Source organism: Camellia sinensis, unplaced genomic scaffold (assembly GCF_055761805.1).
Source record: "Camellia sinensis isolate YWXY unplaced genomic scaffold, ASM5576180v1 Unanchor10, whole genome shotgun sequence".
In the NCBI taxonomy this organism is placed as follows: domain Eukaryota; kingdom Viridiplantae; phylum Streptophyta; class Magnoliopsida; order Ericales; family Theaceae; genus Camellia; species Camellia sinensis.
Window position 1 is genome coordinate 7,864,659 of NW_028128988.1, and position 22,794 is coordinate 7,887,452.

Here is a 22,794-nt window from a genome sequence, read left to right on the forward strand (position 1 = left end):
CAAACAGGGCCTAAACACATTGAAGAAAATGCATATGATTTGCATAATAGCATGCTTATACACTAGGATTTTATCTCAAATTCCCCATCTCAATCATAAACTAGAGTGACTACCGTCTTCAGAGCTAGGAGCGTTAGGTTTTAGTAATTGGTAATTCCGTTTTACAATACTTCTTTCAGTTGTAATTTTATTCGCTCTTCTGTTTCAGTGAAAATGTGAGTGTTCAGATACGAATCTAACCTAAATTGTGCCTATGTAGAGGAGTTTGTGATCTTGAGGCTTTCATGTTTGCCACTTCGTTGAGCAGTCATTTGTGCGCTCGAGCGGGAAATAGGAGCATCTAGTATCTCTGCTTGCAAACTAAATTTCTAGGAAATATGTTTCACCGCTCGAGCGGTGAAATGTGCGCTCGAGCTGTTGGCCTATATGTTTTGCACTGCCTTTACTCACACTGCTCGGGCGATAAAGTGTGCACTTAAGCGGTCTTCGCGATCCTATTTAATATAAAGTGTGTTATTTTCTGTTTTTAGGGTTCAAGTCGTCTAAATTCTGGGAGAGCAAAGCTACCAAGGTTTTCTTTATTGGAGGTTATTTTTATAAGTGTTTCCTTGATGATTTGAGAGTGATTGGTGGATTTCTGAGTTTCATATTGACATCATCAAGTGGTTTGTCTTTATTCTTTTATTCACAAAAAGAGAGGTGTTCTTCGGTTGATTCTAGGGAACTTGGGCCTGAAGCCTAGTGGATTTCAGAGTGGCTCATTGTCGTGGATTCGACATCAGCGTTGTGGATTCAACATTGGGCAAGACAATTCCGTAGTGAAGACGAAGGTAGAAGAGGCACATCAGGGTCAGTTCAATTCGAGCGTGGATGTCACGACCCAAACCCACCCCTATGGGTTTAGCGTTGTTACCGGCCAGTAACCCTCAGATTACCGAAGGCCTTTTAACAAAATAACATGAAATTAGGGGCTACGGAAGCAATAATAGAAATATACATAGTCCATTGAGTTGTAAAGGCATACATGAGACAGATATTCTTAAACTTCAATAAAGATACATGTGACGTCAAAAGATACAGTTGATACACGTCATTCCATGTACTGTACATATAAGTAGAAATTTGTCCATAATCAAAACAAAAGAACCAAAGTCTTAAATACAAAACATGCCTGCGGGACTTGACATGATTCGGAACCTCCTCAGAAGGCACAAACGGTGGTTAACAGGCACAAAATTCTCCAGGCATCATCTTAAGCCTAGTGGCCCGCTTGGTCACCTACACATGAAATATAAATAGTGAGCAGGAGCCCAGTGAATAATAACAAAGTAAAAGGTTTTAATGAATGATGTCCGTCATAGAGTTAGAAATCAGAGTCTTATGCATATTCAGATTTCAAATCAGAAACAGATTTAGATACATGATCATTTTTATCTTCAAAGTTCATACATTTCACATCATAGTACGTGGCATATCCATTAGCGTTAACAAATCTGATGACCCATAAAAGGGACAGCCTTGAAGGCATTCTGATGACCCATAAAGAGACGGTTGTAAAGGCATTCCGATGACTCGTGTGCACAAAGACGTTTCCGATGACCATAAAGGGACGGCCGTAAAGGCATTCCAATGACCTATAAAGGGACCTGACGACCCATAAAGGAATGCAAAATATCACATGATGCTATGGATACCATGAGTATATTTTAGAAACTTGGACGATCATTCATTCACACAAAACATAGCATTTCAGAAAACTAATCATGTCGTATCTTCAGAAAATAATCAAGTCTAACATAACTTTATAGAGTTATTACTCACAAATAACAGATGGCTCCAAATAGACGAATAGAGTAGGCAATTCAGATATCTTGTGGCGCGTGACCTACACAGGTACAAAACGAATACATATTGAATTACACACTCGAAAACATTTAATTTGTTCTTTCTTATCCTGGTGTGTCTCTACTTTTATCCTTATTATTGTGCCTTAATGATGGCCTAGGTATGCCTAGGATGGAATGAGGATGCAAAAATGTACTTAAGAACACTTAACAAAACTTGCTGAAAATAGGGTCCTCGCTTGAGTGCAACTTCCTAAGTACGCTCGAGCGGACGTACAAAATGTGAGTGGTTGCTCGAGCGGTTTGTAAACTTTTGCAAAAGTGCTGGTTGCTTGATTTTTCCGCTTGATGCTCGCTCGACGCTCGCTTGAGTGTGAAAGACATGCCCTCGCTTGAGTGTAACTTTTGTTGCTCGAGTGGCCTGCAAAACAAAAGAACTTCTGGGAGCATGCATTTCACACTCGAGCGGACTTCTAGCCGCTCGAGCAGAAGTACACGCACTCAGAGTGGTCGCTTAAGCATAGATTCCTTTGCTCGAGCGTAGGAGCAGAATTCTGAAATTTTTAGATTTGCTTCCAAGCTCAAAACTCAATTTCAAAATCTTCAAAACACATACTTTTGGATCAAAACTTAGTAAAACATTGAGAAACTCATAGTACATGATGAATTACAAACTATTTTGCCAAATCAAGCCCAAAAGCTATGCCAATTGTAGTAAACAAAACTTGAAACTTAGATAACATTACTTGCATGTAATGTCATGAATTCCAACCTTCTAAACGCATGATCAAATAAGTCATTAAGCTCAAAAACAAGTTGAATTCTTTGAACAAAACTAAGATATGAATATGCATGTGAGAATTTTTGTAAAAACAATTTCAAAACCTCATGATATGCACATGCATGTATGATTTGAGCTATAATTCTTTAATCCTAGCTCATTCTCATGTTAGTCCACCTCCTTCACTTAAATTCTTACAAAACTAACTCAATTACACAACTAAGGGTTAGATTTCTTACCTTAGATGCTCAACTATGGTCTCTCTAGAGTTATTTGGTTGAAATTCCTAGCCGAATCTCCAAATTCTCAATCAACTTCTATGTTGAAGCCACTCTCCTCTTAGTCTCTCTCTCTCTACATGTTTGAACTCAATCAAGAGGAAATGGGAGTGCAAAAAGTGTATATGAGGTGTTGAGGTGGCCATATCTAGGCTTGGCTAATGGCCCAATTACTTTGTTGATTAATTAATCAATTGGGCATTAATTTATTCTAATTTAATCGTTCTGAATTGAATTTCAATTAAACCTACCACAAAATTCTATAAATCTCAAATAACACATAAATCAAGTCAATTTTTGAATCGGATGCCGATAAGGCTTTCAATTCGCAAACCGAAACGGAAACATGAATAGATCTTCTTACGAGAGATAGATAAAAGTACAAATAATGCATCACACATGCAATTAATTCAGGATTTGATCTCAATAACTTATTAGGCATATTAAATCATGGATTAACGTTAATCATGAGTCGGGGTTGTTACAGTGGATTTCCTAGGAAATTGAGGGTGCACATGTGTAATTCTTTTTTGTCTTCTTAGTGGATTGTTTTGTGGCTACCATGGTTATTTATTTATTTATTTATATCACAATTAGAGGTACTCCAATTGTGATTTTTTTCACATTAAATTATTGTGTCGATTTGCTATTGATTGTTTGATTGAGATTGGCATTCATTATTTTAAATTGAAACATGATCACGAATCAATATCTTGGGGATTTTAGATTTTTCAAGAAGGACTTGGGATATCTCTCTCTATCAAACTTTCTAGCATTGAGGTAAATGTTAGCACAGAGGTCGGGAATGGCAGTGATAACACAAATTGAAATAGCAAGGGTTGATTAATGCAATAACACAGCATATGACCCTGTAACGAATGCCAACAACATTGAAACCACAACATGGAAACAAAGAAGAAAAGCTGAAAAAACTTGTTTCCCAGTTATATCATTGTCCCTACTGATAGCTAATAAGAAGTGGAGAAGCACTGCAGAAATGGAATATACCGAGGCTAAGGTACTTGTTACCACAAAAACTTTGAAAGCTGCTACTTTTGTTAGAATTGCCATGCCTTGTTCTCGGCCATCATTGCCATTGTACCCACAAGACACAGTGAAACCAGCTGCAAAAGTCACAATTGCAACTAGTGCAACTACAATCAAATGGATTTCCCCTACTTTTCTCTTGTCTATGGTTGTTTCCTTTCTATTCTCTTCCCGAGCTTTCTTTTTCTTTTGCTAAATCCTCATTATCTTTGCTAATTACAGTTCACCAACCTAGTGAAGCACCAACTTCTTCCATCTTTTCTTTTATGCTACTCTGCAATAATCATTCTTCAATTAGTTTGGGGAAAAAAAAATTATTGTATATCTAAACATTAATATTAATTTTAATGAATTAATGTAAAAAGCAGCCCTGTGCATTCTTTTGCCAACTACGTTGCTTGTGAAGAGTCATATATACCTTTGTTATTGACATACTTTTAGAGTATACTGTTACGTCAAGGGGGTCAAGGGGATTCCAGTTTTTCTTGTTAAAGACCGTCTTATCTGCTCTTGGGTGTTGTATGAGGTTGGTTGCAAATAAGCGAGCATCAACAAGATGGTGAAGAGGGGTGTTCCCATCGGCATCTTTCAAATTCATAAGCTTATTGAGTGAGGCATTTTTTAAGATGAAATTGATCACCCTCCTTTTCCTATTCTCCACTGCAACATGAAGAATATTTTGGTCTTTACCATTAACCATCTCCCAACAATCGGGACATTGTGATATAATCTCTTCCATTACACCGACATGTCCATGAGTAGCTGCTACACGAAGAGTTGTCTTCTTATCATCTTTGTTTGCAATCATATATGCAATGTGTTTATCCAATTCTAGTATCTGTTTAGCCCTTTGTACATGACCAAATTAGGCCCCATGGTGAAGTGGCGTCCAGCCATACATGTCTGGTTCCTAAGCCGAATCTTTCTTCCAATCCAATAATGTTTTTGTGCTTCCTGAAATGAAATACAGAGCATATAATGTAATAAATTAAATAGAAATTAAAAACTAACTTCAAAATCCAAACCAAAATTATTCATTTTCTTTAGCAATATTTCCTTCAAAAGTTTTCTCTCTAGTTCCTTACACCCTTCCCATACCATTACATGGTTAACTAAAATAATTTCTATTTCCTTTGTTGGAAAAAAAAAATGACTCAATTTTCTTTAGGCTATATTTGGATCATGAATTCTTTACTCAATTTATGATTCAAACATAAGAATGGGCATTTTTATACAAATTATAAAGTTTGAGTCAATCTAAATATTTTAACAAATACATGTGCATGTGTGCTAAATATGACTTCGGATTTGCTAAATTTCAATACTTAATATTGATTATTTTTTGTTAATATATATATATTTTTCAATGTACCATTTACTTTCAAAATACAATTTTGAATTAGACGGTGTATATCACAGGTTTTATACTAGTATTTGTTAATGTGAATCCATTATTTTTTTGTCTAGTAAAAAATAAATAAAATCCAAAGAAAATTTGTTTAAAATTAATGACTAGTACTTTGGTGGTTAGAAATTACTGCGGCGTGCAAAGCAATTCTACCACCAGGGCCACCATAAGCTGGAGTTCTGAAAGCTTTCAAGATTTCGGACACCATTTCATGGCATCCTTTCTTCGCAGCGATGTAAAGTGGAGTTTCACTTGCACTGTTGGCTTCATATTTAAACTCACCATCTTCTTCTTCTATCAACAATTTCACCAAACTTGTTTTTTGTCGTGCTAAGAAAACTAGTGGTACCTCACAGCATCGTGCAAGCCCATGTCACTATCCATATTTGTGGCCCTCAACATCTTCTTGGTCATAGTGGAGCCGCTTTCTAGCTCCATACTGCCCTCTGTATCCAGTTTCTTTGCAGAGTCGATGAGTGTTTTGACTGCATCTAGGTCTCACTTCCTTGCTGCAAGATGAAGAGCTGTGTTACCTTTCACATTCATCCGAATTAACAGCGATAAATTCATCTTTAGGATCTCTCGCACACATTCTGTTTGACCAAATAGTGCTGCAATGTGGAGGACAGTGTTCTTGTTTGGGGTCAATTGAAGGTTAAGTTGGTCTTTGTTTTCCCTTAGGATGTTGAGATTGCCCCCCACTGTAGCTTTATACAACTTAGAATCCATGTGATCCGAATGACACTGCTGTGTGGGCTGTTCTTCCTTTGCTTCATTTAATTTTTGATCCTGTTCAAGTTTGTTTGTTTGTTTGTTTTTTTTTTTTTTAAAGCTTGTAAGCATATTTGCCTAAAATATGAAAATGTGAAAGCAAAGGAATATGAAGATCAACCACACGCTCTTGTGAAGAAGAAATTCAAAAGCATTTGTAAGAATGACAAATGAACACATTCATGAGATTCCAAAAAAGACTGTTGCACTCTACAGAGTTAAAAAAACAATTTTAAGAATCCAAAAAAATGAAAATTACAAATTAAGTGAGGGTGTTGGAGAAAATACTTCCTCAATTTTGAAATTTGTTAACTTTCTTCTAACAAGTCATAAGTTTTTGACTACTCTAATTGCCTTTACATCTCCTTGAAATTCTTGTCGAAGAATGTCCCAAGCCTCCTTCGTTTTTGTTGCTTTCATGATTTTTTGGAAAGATTGAGTCTAAGACACCTTGTGTTGGATATCACCCCATGTGAGGGGTGATTCCCTTCACATGTGAGTGCGCAACATGCCAACCTACAAGTCACAAAGGTGATCTCTTTTCAATGTGCTCCATGTGAAGCCAACGTAGCAAAACAGCTGGTCATGTGCACGGCCAGCTAGCTCTCCACCATTCTCTATGTATAAATAGAGGAAGAGAGAGCAGAGGGAAATGAGAGAGAGAGCAACCAAAGAGAGTGAAAGATATGAGGTGGAGAGACCGTCTCTCTCGGGGTGAGCAAGGGAGACGGGTGAGTGGGTGAGTGAGGAGAGTGTGAGCTCCTCCTCTATTATAATATTTATGTAATCTCTCCATTATTATAGTGATAACCGGTTACTCTCCCGTGGACGTAGGCATTGAGATCGAAGCACGTTAAATATGGTGTCTCCTTGAGTGTGGATGTGTTTTTCTGCTTGATATAATTTCTGGAAGGTCTTGGGCGGGATCCTCGATCCCCAACAAGTGGTATCAGAGCCTTGTTGGTCGTTTTCGGAACAAAAACACTGTGTTGTTCGAAACTGCCCAGAAATCGAGTTGCTCGAAATCAGGTTTTGAGCATACCAAGAGCAAGGTCTCGATGAGAGGAGTCTAAAAATGCAAAGTAGAGCCCAAAATGAGGCAGGACACGCCCTCACGCGCCTCTTGAATATGGAGCGTGAGGCCCAGTCGCAAACATGCGCTTCACGCGCCGTTCAGTGCACCAGCGCATCAGTCCACTCTCAGAAAAACTCCCACGCGCGGCGGAAGGAAGAAGAAGAGTGCGGCGTACGTGCGAGTGACGTCAGCGCCATATCAATGCGCCACGTCATCGTCACATGGCATCGTTGTCAGCTAGTGACTACCATGTGTCTACCACGTTGGCAGCCCAATTAGCGCCACGTCATCTGCCACGTCAGTATACGAAGGAGTGATCCAGTGTTGCGCGGCTAAGGTGCAGCCGCAGAAGAAAGGATCCAGTGCTTCACGGCTAAGGTGTAGCCACAGATCTGAGGCGTCCAAAATGTTTTGGCTTGATCTAAGCCATTCGGAGTCTATTTTTGACGATCCAATAGTGCTTTCTAACTATTTGGAGTATTTCAGACACATCCGTATGGTCGAATTTTGGAATCAAAATTTTTGTAAAAAGAAAGAAAATCAAAGTGGCAGACGGCGTTAGATACAGTGGACAGAATATTCTGTCGGAACACGGAATATTCCCTAAACTTCTAATAATTGTAATTTGGCCCAGAATTTTCAAAAAATTGTGGTGTGGCCTAACTTTTGGGAAAATTGTTCAGTGGGGTCCCCAAAAGTGCAGTGAAGGTTGGTCCTAGCTAAACGGACCGTTCCGGACGCAACCGTGAGGTCAGAATAGTGAAATTTTGAACGGTTTTTAAAGTTTGTCAAAACATGGGAGCTTGTTATCTTCGATAGCCGAAGGAAGGTTGTCGGATATTGTGAAACGTTGCGAATTCGCTGAAGAGGTTAGAAGGGATAGATTCTGACCAGTTAGACAACCAGATACAGATCGAGATAGATCATTGAAGACCAACTGAGATCAGGCTTGATCAAATGGCAAATCAAGGGAGAACAGGATTGGTCAGGGGCGATTAGAGGATTGCAGAGATGATTATCTTCGAAGTTAATCAAAAGATCTGGTTCAATCAGAACTGAAGACCATTCATCGAAGAACAGATGATTTGGCAACAAGTACAGGCTCAAGGAAATGTTGTGGCTGTTGGAGATACTGTATACATGTAGGTACTAGTGGTATGTGTACGTGTAGAACAATAGTTGCAGAGGAACATACTAAGCGCAGAAGCACAAATGCAGACATGTAGCAGTGCAAGGGTACGCTAGAGTGTCGTACAGAGGCGCGAGAAGAGTGTGTAGCAACGGGTTGTTGAAAGTTCACAGGAACTGTCAGATAGAGAAATTAAGATGGATAAAACGTAAGAGTGCGCGCCAAGGAGTGGCAAGTCTTTTTTCTCTGTGGTGGTTTCTTTAGTTCCATGGCAGCGGAGGATAGAGTTGATGTAGATCTCTCAAGCGACCTCGACGCAGGGAGACCAAAAGCCATGAGTGCGAGCACTATGCAAGGAATTGCATAGCTGACGATGCTTTGACAAATAAAGCTACTGTCAACCATCAATTTACTGGATAACAAATTAGGGATTGCAAAGGCACAAACAACAAGCGTATGTGGAAACGCTAGGAGGTTGTTCAGAAGTGCAGAGGGCAAAGGCTGATAGTTCAGAGGAAAGGCTCCGAGCAAAGAAAACCGAGGATGTTGATGGGATAAATGACGAGTTTTCTATTGCTCCAATGACTGGTCCTACAAGGTAATGCATGACAGTCAAGGGCATCCTAGCAGGGGGTGTAGGACATCCAATCAGGGGGTGTTGGATATCTTGGTTACTCAAATTTAAGCATAGCAAGTGAAGGCATCCAAGATAGAAAGCGTGGAAGAGATCTGTGGAAGATAGGAGCAGAGGCTCTCTCTCCAAATCAGAGAGTGGTGTGAGTTGAGTTGAGGATGTAGGATTCCCTCCTCATCTTGTATCTCTGGTGTATTATCTCTAGCTTCAGGGGGTGCAAACGTCTCAGTGAGGAAAAGCAGACTACGCTGAAATTTGGGCATGACAAGATTAGCAATAGTGTGTGCAGTGGATCACCTCACATGGGTTGAGGGGGTGATTTATTGGATATCACCCCATGTGAGGGGTGATTCCCTTCACATGTGAGTGCATAGCTTGCCAACCTACAAGTTACAAAGGTGATCTCTTTTCTACGTGCTCCATGTGAAGCCAATGTAGCAAAACAGCTGGCCATATGCAAGGCCAACCAGCTCTCCACCATTTTCAATGTATAAATAGAGGAAAGAGAGCAGAGGTAAATGAGAGAGCAAACCAAAGAGAGTGAGAGATGTGAGACGGAGAGACCATTTCTCTCGGGGTGAGCAAAGGAGACGGGTGAGTAGGTGAGTGAGGAGAGTGTGAGCTCTTCCTCTATTATAATCTTTCTGTAATCTCTCCATTGTTATAGTGATAATCAGTTACTCTCTCGTGAACGTAGGCATTGAGGCCGAACCACGTCAAATATATAATTTCTGGAAGGTCTTAGGCGGGATCCCTGATCCCCAACACCTTGTTGGATTTTTGAAAGAGCTGCAGCATTCTTCTTTTGATTCTCCTTCAATTGGATCTTCTGAGATTCGGTCATGGTATATTTTACTTTTGGCTCTTTGTAACCATTCTCTACTATATCCCACAGATTCATAGATAAAGTAGAGCTCTCATCTTCACACACGAAAAATTGTAGTTGTCACCATTAAACATTGGAATTGTGGCCATGGAGTCAAAGTGTTCAAATTTTCTTTCTTTACCTTGCAACTGATCTTACTTCCACAAACCAACATCAAAAATCAGATTTTTGCAACAATAGAATAAAATTTTTTCAACAGCAAAACTGGGGATGATATCTCTATACAGATTTGGAGACATGTGATATTTGTACTTAGCAGCACTCTTTATATTTTTGTTGATGATTAAAGTAAGCCACCTCTTTTGTTCTCCTCACTCTATCTAATCACTGTCTCACAGTTCAAGATTTTTATAACTAAATTTTTCTCATTGATTTTGAGTGATTCCTTGCTTCAACCGCATCAAAGTCCTTTTTCTTTTAATTGGGGCCCTTGGAAGATACTAAAGGTTTGTTGTGGTTGAATGTGAATTCTCCGTTTGAGCGAAGGTTCATTGCTCGAATTAAGAGTGCAAATTTTTTATGCTTTTGTAAACAATTCTACAACACTGTCAGAATACTGAAAAAGGGGCTTGCTACATATGAGATGGGGCTTGAAACACACTGGGTTAGTTTTTCTATTAAGTTCAAAAGAATTACATCAAAATCGTATTTGTCAAATGGATTTGCCAACAAAAAAATCAACAAAATGTCCTAACAAGTTACAATAGTGTTACATTTACAAAAATTATTTAAAGAAGGAAAATGATATACAAGCCCACTTTATAGACTTATTTTCTAGACCTGATGTGTAAGTGATATAATTGGTTAATGATTAGGGAAAGTATGAAAGGAAGTGTTACCTTAGATATCCTAATTGGTTGCCACATCATTGGGCTTGAAAAGTGGGTCTAATTTTTGGACTTGAATAGCAATGCTCACTTTGACTATGAGCTACACTAGCAAATATTACGTAGACAACAATTCAAATTAGGAGCAACAATACATTGGGCTACTATTCCATTAACTTACAAAGAAATTGTAAGACAACCCACTAAATCTAGTCCCTTTCATAAGTGAACCAATAATCATCCGATAAGCAATTACTTATTACTCGACTACTCATAAAATTAACTTTTCGGGTACAAAATAATAAATGAGAAGTGATATAGAACAAAAAGTACATATGGTGATTCAGAGCTTTGATACCAAAAATTCTCTATGATTTCAAAGTTTGAGTGAGAACTTGATTAAAAATATAATCAAGAGCCTAATATATCTTTAGTAGAGTATTTTGAGAAACAACCCAGATTCACTCTAAAAATTTGATATATTGCAATGCATATATATTGACAATCAGACATTATTACAATAGCAATGGAACCATATGCTAGCATTGGCTTGATTTGCATCACTATCGATACAGATTGGGTGCCCTCAAACTCAAGCCTACAATCTCACTCTTGAAATTAATATCAAAATACATTATTGATCAAGAATGCATTCCTTGATGTTATTCATTAGATATGAACACTAGATGGGAGGACTATAACACATGTAGTTTTTATCATGGTGACCGTTCTATTGCCATGTTGAATCTCTCTTCGAATAAGTTGTAAAAAATCCAGAAGAACAGGCAACCAGTGACGCAAACTGCAATTGCTAGGGCTCGAGAATGTTCTAATACAGCATATGTGCCTGTAATGAATGCCAGCACCATTGCTATAGTCGCAACCATTACGAGATTATTAGCGGAATTATAGTGGTTCAAAAGCTTATCACGATCCTTAAATGGAGCCCCAAAAAAATAGATTACAACAGCGGAAGTGGATAATATCATCGCAATGGTATTTGTTACCGTAAAAGCTTTGAAAGCTGTTTCTCTTGTTAGAATTGCCATGCCTTGATTCGGGCCCTGGTTTCCATCCAAGCCACCAAGTATGGTGAAACCAACTGCAAAAGTCACGGTTGCTATAAGTGTAGCCACTATCAAATGGGTGTCCCCTGTTTTCTTGATGTTTGTGGGTGTAAACCTTTTACGCTCATCATTAGCTTTCATTTTCTTTGTTAAATTCTCATTATCGTCGCTAATTATATTTCACCAACCTAGCAAACGACCACGTTTTTTTGATTCTGACCTGTTGAGAGCCTGCATGCAATAATCATTCTTCAATCAGTTTGGAAAACATTAATGAATTAATAAAGCAATAGAGTGGCCTTGTGCACGAGATTCCTGCCATTGCTCGGACTGAGAAGGGTTACCTAGGTTGCTAATGTTGCATTTTCATAGTGTGTCGTTACATCAAGGGGATTTTGATTTTCCTTGTTAAAGGCCATCCTATCTGCTCTTTTGTCGTATATGAGTTGGTTTTCATATAAGACAGTAGCAGCAAGGTGGAGAGGGGTGTTCTCATCAATATCTTTATGATTTATAAGGCTATGAATTTGACCGCCTTTTTGTTCTCATTCTGCACTGCAACATGAAGAATATTTTGGCCTTTATCATTAACCATTTCCCAACAATAGGGACATTGTGATCGAAACTCTTTCATTATGCCGACATGTCCTTGACTAGCTACTGTATGAAGAGCTATCTTCCTATCATCTTTGTCTGCAATCACATATGCAATGGATTTATCCACATCTAGTAGCTATTTAGCCCTTTCTACGTGACCAAATCGGGCCGCATAATAAAGTGTTGTCTAACCATACATATTTTGTTTCTTGGCCAAATCTTTGTTCCAATCCAATAGTGTTTTGGTGCTTTCTGAAATTAAATACAAGCATGTAATATCTTAAATTGGAAAGAAAATAATAACAAACAATGTACCAATGAAAGTGCTTTTTTTTTTTCTTTTTTCTTTTTTTCCTTCAAGAATATTTGTACAAGAAATTTTCTATGCAGTTTCTTACCCTTCCTTTCCTGTTTCATATATCTAAGATATGATGGATTATTATTATTATTATTTGTAATTGTGTTTTATGCCTACATGTAGTAATAAAATTTCACAAGGGAATTACTTTGGTGAAAATTGTTTATTCCTTATTGAAACAACAATTTTCTTTTCCATTGTACTCAATTATTGGCAACATTTTTAAAATTTTGTTACTAAAGGCTCTGTTTTTACTTTTCAAAACAACTTTTTGTTGAAAATAATAAATTTTGTTTTTATTATTAGGAGTTATATTTCCTATATTTAGTTATGATAATTATGGAGGAATAATGATATGCATGTAATGATGCATAATGGTGTGCTAAAAGCATTAGCAGTAAGTTAATGTGTTGGTGGTTACAAAGCATAACAGAGTTAGCCGGCCTTAATATGAGTATGTGAGTTACATGTTAGAATCTTATATATAGTCATGCAATTTATGTAATGAGGTTAAGAATGAGTACGAGAATATAATGAGAATGCAATCATGAGTGAAATGCAAGAGTTGCATTTTTTCCTTCTCTAATTCACTTCCAAATTTGTGAGTGATTGTTGTGTGGCCAATTTATTTCTAACAAAGTGGTATTAGAGCTACTACGATCTTGGAAGTCTTTTTTTTTTTTTTTTTGACCAGCAAAGATTAAACTTTATTGATAAGAATCAAGGAGAGTTCCTTACATCACATATCAATAAAGCAACAAACAAAGGAAATAAACACAAGGGAGGTGCTATAAGCATCAAAGCAAACCCAATCATCCCAACTAGGTTGGCACAAAAGGTCAAGCCAAATCATTTGCATCACCATTTCCACAAACAGAGGTTGAAGAGGCATCAACCAAAAGAAACATCCTAAGGGCCAACAGTAGCATGCCAAAATGAACCCAAAACAATAAGGACAACAGTAGCCCCATAGCAACCCATTAAAAACCAAGTCATTAACAGAATAGCTTACCTCTTTACAGTTGTATTTAATCGAAAGAGCCATATTAACCTTAATCAGCTCCCTAATATTTTCCCATTTGGGGTGGATTTCTTTGAACGTAGATTCATTCCTTACTTTCCACAAAGTTCATAACACTGCAAATGGAAGAGCATTCCACATTTTCCTATCCATCTTCATGAAGATGGAACTGTAGCCCATCTACCAATGAAGCAGCCTGGAAGTCTTGATAGATCAATGTGTAAGATTCTTGAAAGCTTTTCTGTTTATTCAATTGTATTAATTCAAAGATTACAACCAACCTATATAGCAATCCTAAACCTAATCTGAAATAAGAAATACAATAGCAATCCTAACCCTAATCTGAAATAGGAAATACAATTAATATAATATTCACATTTCCATAATTAACAATATCAATATATTCTCACACCCCCGCTCAAACTCAAGGTGTTTTAGTAGAAAACACTGAGAGTTCGCCAAGAAGAAACTAAAAACAAGCAGTGGTGTGAGTCTTCGTAAATAAATCAGCAAGTTATAATGCCGAAAAGATGAAAGGAAGTGAGATGGAGTTAGACTGCAGATGCTAACGTACAAAATGACAATCAAGCTCAATGTGCTTCGTTCGCTTATGAAAGATAGTGCTATAGGCAATCTAAATAGCAATGTGGTTGTCACAATAAAGGGAGGTTAAAGAAGACTGAGGGACATCCAACTCAGTCAAGAGACAATGAAGCCAAACAATCTCAGTAGTGGCATGAACCAGAGCACGGTACTTAGCCTCGGCAGTGGAACACACAACAATAGTCTGTTTCTTTGCCTTCCAAGAGATCAAGGAATTACCAAGAATATGCAGAAACCAGAAGTGGACTTGCAATCAGTGACATCAACAACCCAATCAGAATCGGCATAAGCTACCAAGTCCAAAGAGGAAGTAGAAGACAACAGTAAACCCATAAATATAGTGCCCCAGAGATAGCGAAGAATCTGAACCAAAGTAGCCCAATGGGTAGAGCAAGGAGCAGAGACAAATTGGATAACCACATGAATAACATATGCAAGATTAGGACGAGTAACTGTCAGATAGACTAAGCAACCTACGAGCTCTCGATATAAAGTAGGATCATCCAGAAGAACACCATCAGTAGTGGTGAGCTTTACATTAAGCTCGATGGGGGTATCAGAAATCTTAGTGTCAGTAAGACTATCACGATGAATAACCTCATTGGCATACTTGGCCTGAGAGAGAAAGTAACCCTTAGGAGAAGAAGCTACTTTAATACCAAGAAAATACTGCAATGGGCCCAGATCCTTCATTTCAAAGGTGCGGAAAAGATGCTGCTTGACCTCAAATATAGGAGAAGAGTCAGAACCAATGATGATCATATCATCCATATACAGTAATAATGCAACAAATCCAGCAGAGGTGTGGAGAAGAAATAAAGTAGAGTCCTGGGCATAAGGATGAAACCCAAGCTCAATAATAACAGTCTGAAAGCGATCATACCAAGCATTGGGAGACTGCTTCATACCATACAGAGTACGCCGAAGGCAATAAACTTGTCCAGAGGAATGGTAAAGACCAGAGGGAGGACGCATATAGACCTCCTCAGTGAGATGGCCATTAAGAAAAGCATTTTTAACATCCATCTAATAAAGAGGCCAAGAACGAACAATAGTGATAGAGATCAAAGTACAGACAGTAGTCATCTTGGCAACATGAGCAAAGGTCTCCTCATAATCAATACCATACTCTTGTGAGAAACCTTTGGCAACCAGATGAGCTTTGTAGCCTTCAAGAGAACCATCAGAATGAGTCTTGACTTTGTAGACCCATTTGCAAACAACCAGATTCCTACCAGCAAGCAAAGGAACCAACTCCCAAGTACTACTTTTCTGTAAAGTAGACAACTCATCCTCCATAGCTTGAACCCAATAAGGATCCTGACAAGCCTCCTTGTAAGACTGAGGTTCTGAAAAATAGTGAATAGCAGACAAGAAAGTGCGATAGGAAGTAGAAAAACATATATTAGACCAACCTAACCTGTTTGGAGGATGACGTGCATGAGTAGGATATCGGTGTGCAGTAAGATCAGAGTCGTCAGATATAGGAGGATCAGCAGTAGGGGTAGAGACAACCTGTGGAAGAGGAGCCTGGCGATGAGAATAAACTAACAATGGAGGAGGAGAAGAAACTGAAAGAGGAGAAGCAGCCAGATGTGAAGCACGAGGAAAAGATAAAACAAGCACAGGAGGAACCGTAGAGATATACTCATTAGACGGGACCTTAGAAGGAAATAGAAATATGAACCAAATCCTCTTTGGAAACTGAGACAGTGAGAGGAGGAAGCTGAAAGTAACGTAGACGTTCAAGAAAGACAACATGGTGGGAGACATAAAGGTGACGGGAAACGAGGTTATAACAGTGATAACCTTTCTGAGTGAAGCTATAACCCAAAAAGACACATAGGACAGATTGGACACTAAGTTTGGTCCTACCTTTACGGGGTGAAAGGACAAAACAAGCAGACCCAAACACACGAATAATGGAGTAATTAGGAAGTTGAGAAAATAGAGCCTCATAAGGAGATTGGCCAGAAAGAAGGGGGGTAGGCTGTAGACACCCCATTTTTGACCGTCCTCAAGACTTGGGCGTCATTGTTTGAACACCCGATGATTGTGTATGCTCGTGTTCGTTTTAAGTCTCTGAAGGTCTCGGCTGAACGCTTTGCCTTAGAGCCTCTCAACTTGTCTGTTTTGTGCTTAGTTGTGGACCAAGGGCTTGTTGCTTTGAATCTGCAGAAGAGGATGGCTTGTCGGCCATCCCCAGTGCCCACTGGCCATGGTTTGTGCCTGCTGGCCATCAGTGGTGGCTGATCGACCACATTAACAGCCGATCGGCTACATGTGTGGCCGGTCGGCCACTACTGATGGCCGACGACCATTTTTTTCCTTTTTGAGATATTTTATGTGCCAGCTATTGGTTACTGAAGCCATCCTTCATACACGTGTATAAAGGGATGGAAACAAGCTTGTAGCTTGTTTTTCTATATAAGGGGAGGCCTCTCCCCCATTTTTGGTGTTACAAAAATTTCAGAGCTGAAATTTCTCTCTCTAGAATTCTCTCTCTCTCTCTCTCTCTCTCTCTTTCTCTATATATATATATATATATATATGTATTGTGTTTGAAAGTGAGTTTTCTTTACAATTTTGCGTACAACCCCTTGATAAAATATCCCTATCTTGAAGCTGAGGTTCCTTAAGGCTTGTTTGGAGTTCCTAAAGCTGGTTTTGGCTCAAAAGAAGACTTGTTTTGCTACTTTGCTTCAAGGGTAAGGCTTTGCCCCTTTTAAGCCTTGCTTTAACTAAGTGTTTAGCCATGTCTTTAAGCTATTTTGACCTGGTTTTTCAACCATAAAAAACTCTAATTTTAAGGTTCTAAAATGGTGGTTTAAGCTTTGTTTGGTTAGGGGGTGGTTTCCTTCATTTGCTCTTTGGCTTGTAAAGCCTTTTGAGCCTTCTTTTAAGAGCTTTTGAGCCCATCTTTTTGGCCTTAAAGCCACTGAATTCCAGAGGAATTTCAATGGTAGAAAGTTTGTTTTGAGGTCCAAAATGGGAGGGGATGGCCTCCCCTCCTTGTTTCTTTATGCCATGCCTTGTTAGTATTACAAAGTAACATGTTTTTATGGCTTATGTTAGCTTAGTTCAAGCATGTTTTTGGATATATTTTAACATGTTTAAATTCTGTTTTTTGGCTGGTTTAGTCATTTGTAGTGTAATTTTGCTTACTAGCCTAGCATGTTTGATGATTTAGCCTATCATTCTAGCTTGTGTTAGCTTAATTCCAGCACATTTTTGCTACTGATTTAGCATGCTTTAACTCTGTTTCAAGTGGTCTTGGTTACATGCGCTTCGCTTTGTGTAGCTATAGTGTAAATGGCCTTTACTAGCTTTTTGTTTTAAGACTCTTAGCATGCTTTGTTTGAGTTATTTGCATGATATGGCATCATTTTGTATGTAATTTCAGAGCATGTATCATTGTCACACTCTCACATATTCCGCTCTTTCATTGCTTTTGAGAGTTGTGCTTTATGTCTTGTTTGTGAGCTGGCATGCGAGCATGTTTTTCTTGATTTTTGTGTCTAAGTCTCAGCATGTTTTTGCCACTGTTTTGGCATGGTGTAGCTCTGTCTTGGGCTGGTTTGGTCATTTGAGCATTGCATTACATGCCTCTAGTGTTGTGTCCTTCACTAGTTTCAATGTTTTTGGCTCTTAACATGTTGTACATGAGTTGTTTGCATGTTATAGTCTTATTTGTCATGCCATTTCCGCAATAAAAACAGCTGCAACCTCCCCCATTTCTTCATTTTTCAAATTGTTTTGAGGGTTGTTTGGCCTTAAGGCTGTGTTTAAGCATGAGGTAGGGTTTGTGCTCAAATGGCTTTAACCTTCTTTTGAAGGTTCCTCATAGTCAAAGGCATAATCAATCTCATGTCCTAAACCCCCCATTTTGGTTGACCCCTCTCATTAGAGGACTTTCACATTGGACTAAACCGGTTAAAGGACTAATTGGTAAGCTAAAATGTGTAAACAAGAATTGAACCAAGTAAAGCATGAACAAGATAACATGTGTGTTGCATGGCAGGTGTTTGGATTAGACGTTAATCCAAACACAAGAAATGTGGGGCGTTTTATACTCATAGTGATGAAACGTGTTACATTTCTTGGTCGCCATCACCCTTGATCATGCATGATAGGGTGTTGGCCTTTTAAGTCTTATATGTGCATTCACTAAGCTTGTACAAGCTTGATTTTTGGGCCATCATGCATTGAGATGCTTGATTGATGGCTTGAGAGCCAAGTGTCACTCTCCTTTGAGATTGAAACATAATGAGGAGGGTGGCAGTACACACATTCCCTTGTAATTACACAGCCATGCCTCTGTTTACTCTTTGTTGCGGCAAAAGGAGTAATTTTAGGAAAGCAGTGGCCGACCGGTCATATGTACTAGCTGACCGGCCACCAAAGCCAACCGACCGACCATCAGTAGTGGCCGATGGCCACCATTTCTAGCCAATCAGCCCTCAGCATGTTCTTGGGATCAAACAGAAGCAGTCTGGAAGTTAGCATAATTTTCAGAGGTCCAAAAATGTGCTAACAGAGGCATCTAGAGGAAAGGTGGTGGATTTTCGAGAGGAAGCCTACTGAACATACATGCATCCCTCGCTTCCTGAGGCCGTTCATTTAAATTGCTTAGCTAATTAGTTCATTAGCTTAGTCTTTTGTAATTGATTAATTAAGTGTTTAATTAGTTCATTTGGTTTGTAAAAATTAATTAGCTAGAATAGTCAATTATTTGCGTTGTAATAAGTAGTTTAGCTTAGCATAGCTAGCTTAGCTTATTCATTCAGACCCTCCTTCGCAAGGGCGTATTGTTATAACAAGGGTGTGTAATGCCTTGATTCTACACTATTGGTTATATGCAAGGGAGAGTCACTGCTGAGTCCTATGGTCAATTTTGACAGATTCTAACAAGTATTGACACAAGGTCTCATAAGCATCAATAAGGTGTATACCTCTGATTATATTGAGTATAAATACATAACAACCACAAATATCCTAAATTGCAAAAGCTTGTTTCATTACATTACATCCCAAAAAATATATAATTCAAATCTTCGGTACGAGTCTTACAAAAATATTAAAAGAGAATTTTTTTAACTTTACTAAGATAGCCAAAGGTCTTCGAAGGTTTCAGGCTCGTCGTCTCCAGCTATATGTTCCTCTTCGGCACCTGGCATAACACGTCGTGAGCTTTGAATGCCCAGCAAACACACACACATCCCATCCCTTTTTCCCAAGTCCAATACACAATCACAAATATAACATCGAGTAGTAAAGCATGATACACAAATAAAAAAGTAAATGGTTACTAGTTAGATGTTAGTAAACTAAAAATCCCCCAGAGAAATTTCAACCTCCCAACCACAAGAATCGGACGCGGATTATTTGGTATGCCCCCTCTTTTGCTGCTTTGTTGCAGAACTAACCTCGGATGCCTACTAACGGTTATATACCGCGTAGCGCCAACCACAGGGCCTCAAAAGAGACAGTAAGATAGGGCCTTGCCCAAATCCCTCCTCACACCAAACCACCTAGGGTCCGAATACAACCGCTCCGTTCAAGGGTTCCGAAAACTACTTGTGCAAGACTTTGACTTCCAAATAGGGAACGCATCCCAAGAATCCATACATCATATTTTCTCATCTTCCATTGTTTCAAAGGACCGAAAACCCAATACCACCCCAATAAAGTTTTCCGTTGAGTTACATGTTTAAAAATCAAGGTTTGACTAACTTAACAAGATCAAAATATCCACATAAGCATGCATCTTTAAGATGACGGAGATAAAGAATATAACCATAACACATATATTATCATGCTGAAATATGATCATAAGCTAATAAACATTTTCATGAACATAAGTGCTTAAAACATCCATGCTCAACAAAATTCTCAGATTCAATATCATATAAAGATTAGAATGAAAAGGCTATGTTAGAACTTTTTTTTACTGGACTCGGCCTTCCTATGGTTTGTAGAGAATTTAATCTAGTTTCCAGAACATGTTTTGAAAACGGAATAGCTTTTCTAGATTTTAAGTTATTTAGAAAACACTTCAGCCCTATCCAGTTCGTCACTGTTACGAGAATTTGATTTTCTTGCAAACCGCTCACTGTTTTTCCATGAAACGACTTTTAGTGGAAAACTAACTCCTTAAGGAAGATTTTGACATAAGATAGAGGTCCAGAATAATTTTATACATTTCTATAGAATTTTTGAAAGTTGGCTGCGAAACAGATTCTAAGGCACCATACTCGAAATAAAAAGATTTGTGAGAAAAGGGATCCATGAAGGGAATTTTTTTTCTTTTGTGAGGAAACCATGCTAACTAACATATATTAACCCAGAAAATTTGCTTGGATGTGTGCCTTTGGAAAGTTTGGGAGATTGGTATGAGTAGGATAGTTTTATACCGAAATGAGGGAAACCTCAAGAGAGGGAAAATCATGGTTCGACTTTTATCATTCTTAACACAAGTAACTCATCAATAACACATCTGAAAATATTACTTAGAACCATTAAGAACATGTATTTGAAAAAAGGAAAATAAAAGAGAAGGTAGTATTGTGGCTTACCTGCTAAGCTTTGAACAAAATGGTTCTCTTCTCCTTTCCTCTTCCTCTCAAGATTTCTCTCTTGTTCTCCTTCCTCTCCTTTAGTCGAATGTGTGTGTGTGAGAGTGTTGCTAGTGTTTGCCATGCTAGAGAGTGGTGATATTTATAGGCAAATGTGGTGTAACATGGCATAGAAGCCCACTGGTTGGAAATGAAAGGTCAAGTTAGAATTTACTTGTCATTAAAGCCCACTGGTTGGAATTTGAATGAATCACTAGTTGGAAAATTGAATGGACACTAGTTGGAATTGAATGAATCACTAGTTGGAAAATTGAATGGTCAAGTTGACATCAATCAACATTAAATGAACCGTTGTCGGATCAAGTTGACCTTCTCAGTAGTTTCTAGAACAAGTTCGGGTCCTATCAGATTTGCATCACCCACTTCCGCCCAACAAATCGGCGATCTACAAGGTCGTCCATATAATGCTTCAAAGGGCGCTATACCGATGCTAGCTTGGAAGCTATTGTTATAGGCGAACTCAATTAGGGGTAGGTGTCGTTCTCAACTTCCTTGAAAATCCATTGCGCAAGCTCTCAGCATATCTTCGAGTGTTTGGATGGTGCGTTTAGATTGTCCATCCGTTTGCGGGTGAAAGGCAGTGCTAAAACATAACTCAGTACTAAGAGCTTCCTGCTGGCTTCCCTAGAATCGAGAGGTGAACCGAGGATCATGATTTGACACAATAGATACCGGAATTCCATGTAGTCGAATGATCTCTCCAATGTAGAGCCTGCACATAGACTCTAAAGTGTCGGTCATCCTATAGGGTAAGAAATGTGTTGACTTGGTGAGGCAATCCACTATTACCTAAATAGCATCGCGCCCTCTAGGGGACTTAGGCAACCCTGTCACAAAGTCCATCGTTACGTACTCCCACTTCCATTTGGCTATTGGTAGAGGTTGCAACATTCCCTCTGGTTTTTGATGTTCCGCCTTCACTTGTTGGCATGTTAGACATTTTGCCACGAATTTAGCCACCTCCTTCTTAATTCCATTCCACCAATACTGCCTCTTTAAATCTTGGTACATTTTAGTCCCTCCTGGATGTACTGCGAATGCAGAATGATGACATTCCTTAAGTACCCTTTCTCGAAGTAACTCGTCACTTGGTACAAACAATCTACCTCGGTATCTTAAACTTCCATCGGGGTGAATTTCCCAGTTGAGCATGGGTTCTCCTGATTCCAGATGTCCCTTGATATAGGCTACCTCTTGATCATGCTTCTGGGCCTCCATGATCTCATTCATCAACTTAGGCATCACCTTCTGTGCCCTAAGATATGCGCTTGTATCTTGAGATTCTATTTGGATCCTGAATTCATTGAGTGTCTTAACCATATCCCATTCTTTGATAGAGATCCTAGCCATCATCCCTCTGCTCTTGCGACTGAGAGCATCTGCTACTATATTGGCTTTATCGGAATAATATAAGAGAGTGAACTGGAAATCCTCAAGATACTCCATCCATCGTCTCTGTCTCAAGTTGAGGTCCTTCTGTGTAAACAGATACTTCAAACTCTTGTGATCTGTGAAAATCTCAAATTGTTCCCTATACAGGTAATGTCACCATTGTTTTAGGGCAAAAACTACGGCCGCTAACTCCAAGTCATGTGTTGGGTAGTTACGCTCATGAGGTTTCAACTGCCTGGATCCATACGCGACTACCTTTCCATTTTGCATGAGCACGCACCCTAACCCTTCTTTCGACACATCGCAACACGCAGTATACCCCACTTCTCATTTTGGGACGGTCAAAATTGGCGCACTAGTTAACCTCTTATTTAGCTCTTGGAAGGATTTTTTGCAAGCTTCGTCCCGCTCGTACTTTACCCCTTTTTGCGTCAAATGAGT

General features: G+C 38.8%; 2 protein-coding genes across 2 annotated transcripts; both read right to left on the reverse strand.

Moving 5' to 3' along the window:
- Nucleotides 1–3,746: 3,746 nt before the first annotated feature.
- LOC145814414 (uncharacterized) lies at nt 3,747–4,758 on the reverse strand. The gene is made up of 3 exons (XM_082911215.1): nt 4,369–4,758; nt 4,182–4,224; nt 3,747–4,027 (listed from the first exon to the last, which is right to left on the reverse strand). The coding sequence occupies exons 1-3, from the start codon at nt 4,756–4,758 to the stop codon at nt 3,747–3,749; spliced, it is 714 nt and encodes a 237-aa protein (XP_082767341.1).
- Nucleotides 4,759–11,396: 6,638 nt separating this feature from the next.
- Nucleotides 11,397–11,888, reverse strand: LOC145814415 (protein ACCELERATED CELL DEATH 6-like). Its single transcript, XM_082911216.1, has one exon. It carries the CDS (start codon nt 11,886–11,888, stop codon nt 11,397–11,399), a length of 492 nt encoding a protein of 163 aa, XP_082767342.1.
- Nucleotides 11,889–22,794: the final 10,906 nt, after the last annotated feature.

What these genes read in the sequence shown, in the direction of transcription:
- LOC145814414 (XM_082911215.1), bottom strand. Translation starts at nt 4,758, where the DNA reads ATGATTGCAAACAAAGATGATAAGAAGACAACTCTTCGTGTAGCAGCT. An exon ending in AAAGTATGTCAATAACAAAG is followed by an intron (nt 4,225 to 4,368) that starts GTATATATGACT and finishes TGATTATTGCAG; the next exon opens with AGTAGCATAAAAGAAAAGAT. An exon ending in AGAAGTTGGTGCTTCACTAG is followed by an intron (nt 4,028 to 4,181) that starts GTTGGTGAACTG and finishes TGACTTTTGCAG; the next exon opens with CTGGTTTCACTGTGTCTTGT.
- LOC145814415 (XM_082911216.1), bottom strand. Translation starts at nt 11,888, where the DNA reads ATGAAAGCTAATGATGAGCGTAAAAGGTTTACACCCACAAACATCAAG.